The sequence below is a fragment of the Cyprinodon variegatus genome, unplaced genomic scaffold (assembly GCF_000732505.1).
Source record: "Cyprinodon variegatus isolate N-32 unplaced genomic scaffold, C_variegatus-1.0 Scaffold1175, whole genome shotgun sequence".
NCBI lineage: Eukaryota > Metazoa > Chordata > Actinopteri > Cyprinodontiformes > Cyprinodontidae > Cyprinodon > Cyprinodon variegatus.
This window is the reverse complement of record NW_015151628.1, coordinates 106,606-108,183: the sequence shown is the minus strand read 5'-3', so window position 1 is coordinate 108,183 and position 1,578 is coordinate 106,606. Positions and strand designations below refer to the sequence as shown.

General features: G+C 38.0%; 1 protein-coding gene across 3 annotated transcripts in view; it reads right to left on the bottom strand.

Moving 5' to 3' along the window:
* The window catches only part of LOC107101945 (C-type lectin domain family 4 member E-like), a 7,603-nt gene that overhangs the window by 3,196 nt on the left and 2,829 nt on the right, over nt 1–1,578 (bottom strand). For all 3 annotated transcript variants that reach the window (XM_015401041.1, XM_015401040.1, XM_015401039.1), the window contains 2 exons: nt 1,010–1,132; nt 794–871 (listed from right to left, as the gene is read on the bottom strand). In XM_015401041.1, the coding sequence (XP_015256527.1) occupies nt 794–871; nt 1,010–1,132 (201 nt within the window). The remainder of the gene's footprint in view (nt 1–793; nt 872–1,009; nt 1,133–1,578) is intronic.

Here is a 1,578-nt window from a genome sequence, read left to right as displayed (position 1 = left end):
GTAGTTAGAGACATGAATAAGTGATGATTGCACTGTTTTTCCCATTTTTACGTTCGTCCGCGGATCTGCTTTTTTTTCTGTCTGCCAGCGCATGCGCACTGATGTGGTTTTTTGAGGAAAAACGTCCAAAAACGTACGAAATACTGGACTTCCTCTTATTTAATGACCTTGTCCAGGGTATCACGGCTGTATATGAAGAACAATGCACCCTTAAATTTTATTATCTTCAAAAACCTGCAAGTCCAATTTTAAAATTAAATGATATTAATCAAATGTGGTTTATTTATAATGCAATAATTATAAATTACAACAAATATAATTCAAAGGTACTTTACAAGAAAAACTGGTGTAATTCAGTCAACTCCATAGATATAAACTCTGCTTTTTATGGAATCAGTGAAGTTCAATAAAATGGTTCAAGTCGAATCCAGTTACAGTCTGACTCATCTCTAGATAAATTAGAAGATATCCTAACAGATCATGATATGATTTTAACTGAGGAGAAGTCATCTAAGACAGTGGTTCTCAATCCTGGTCCTCGTGCACCACTGCTCTGCATGTTTTAGATTTCTCCTCACTGCCACACACCTGGCTTATGCTAATTAATGAGACGGACTTCTGCAGCACTTGAAGGCTGCTAAGGAGGCCATGCAATTATTTGAATCAGGCAACAGTGGAGAGGATAATCTCCTTTGTAACAAGAAGTACCCTTTAAGTGAGCCAGATCCAGTCTATGTAGCTGTCTACGATAACATTTTCTTAATGGTGAACCTTCCAAATCTCAAAATCTCACCTGAGACGTTTCTCCTCAGAACTTCATTCTCCTCTTTCAGAGTTTGGACCGCTTGATTTGTTTGTATCATCTGGAAAGCTGTTAGGAAGAAAGAACAGCAGATAATAGAGTTAAATAAAAAGCTTCATCATGATCTACATCTCATCCTCTGTATTTTTCTTTCTGACATCATCAAACTATTTTGAGAAAACAAAAACATCAGGAGGATAGAATCACCGAGTCTGTAGATGACAATGAGAGCAGCAGCCAGCAGGAAGCCCAGAACCAGCAGGACTATTCTTTCTATTCGCAGCCTTGAGGTTCTGGTTGGGTTTTCTTGTTGAGATGCAGCAGCTTCAGCTGAGGAGCATTAAGAGGAGAACCACTTCATAACCTGGAGTCAGACTCACAGTGTTGTTAGAAGAAAACTCAGCATGCTTGCAGATATAGATAGACCTCAAACCTGCTTCTCCTCGTCTAGGATTATTTAGGAGGCTCAATTATAAAAAAAATGGTTGCGTAAAGTGTTACAACCTTTTTTCTTTTTTTTTTTAAATACCACTAACATCTGACCGTAAAAGTTAAGTCATATTTACTAAAGAGGTAACATCCTGTTACATATTTTTACACAATGAGTGGCGTGCCCAGTAGTCCAATGTTACCCTACACTATCTGGAAGACTGAATAGATCTGATAAAGAACTTACAATAACTTCTTATGATGATATAACGTGATAATATGTGTGATTGACTGTGACCTCTCTCTCCCTCTCCCTCTCCCCCTGATCTAAGAATTGTTGCTGTGCT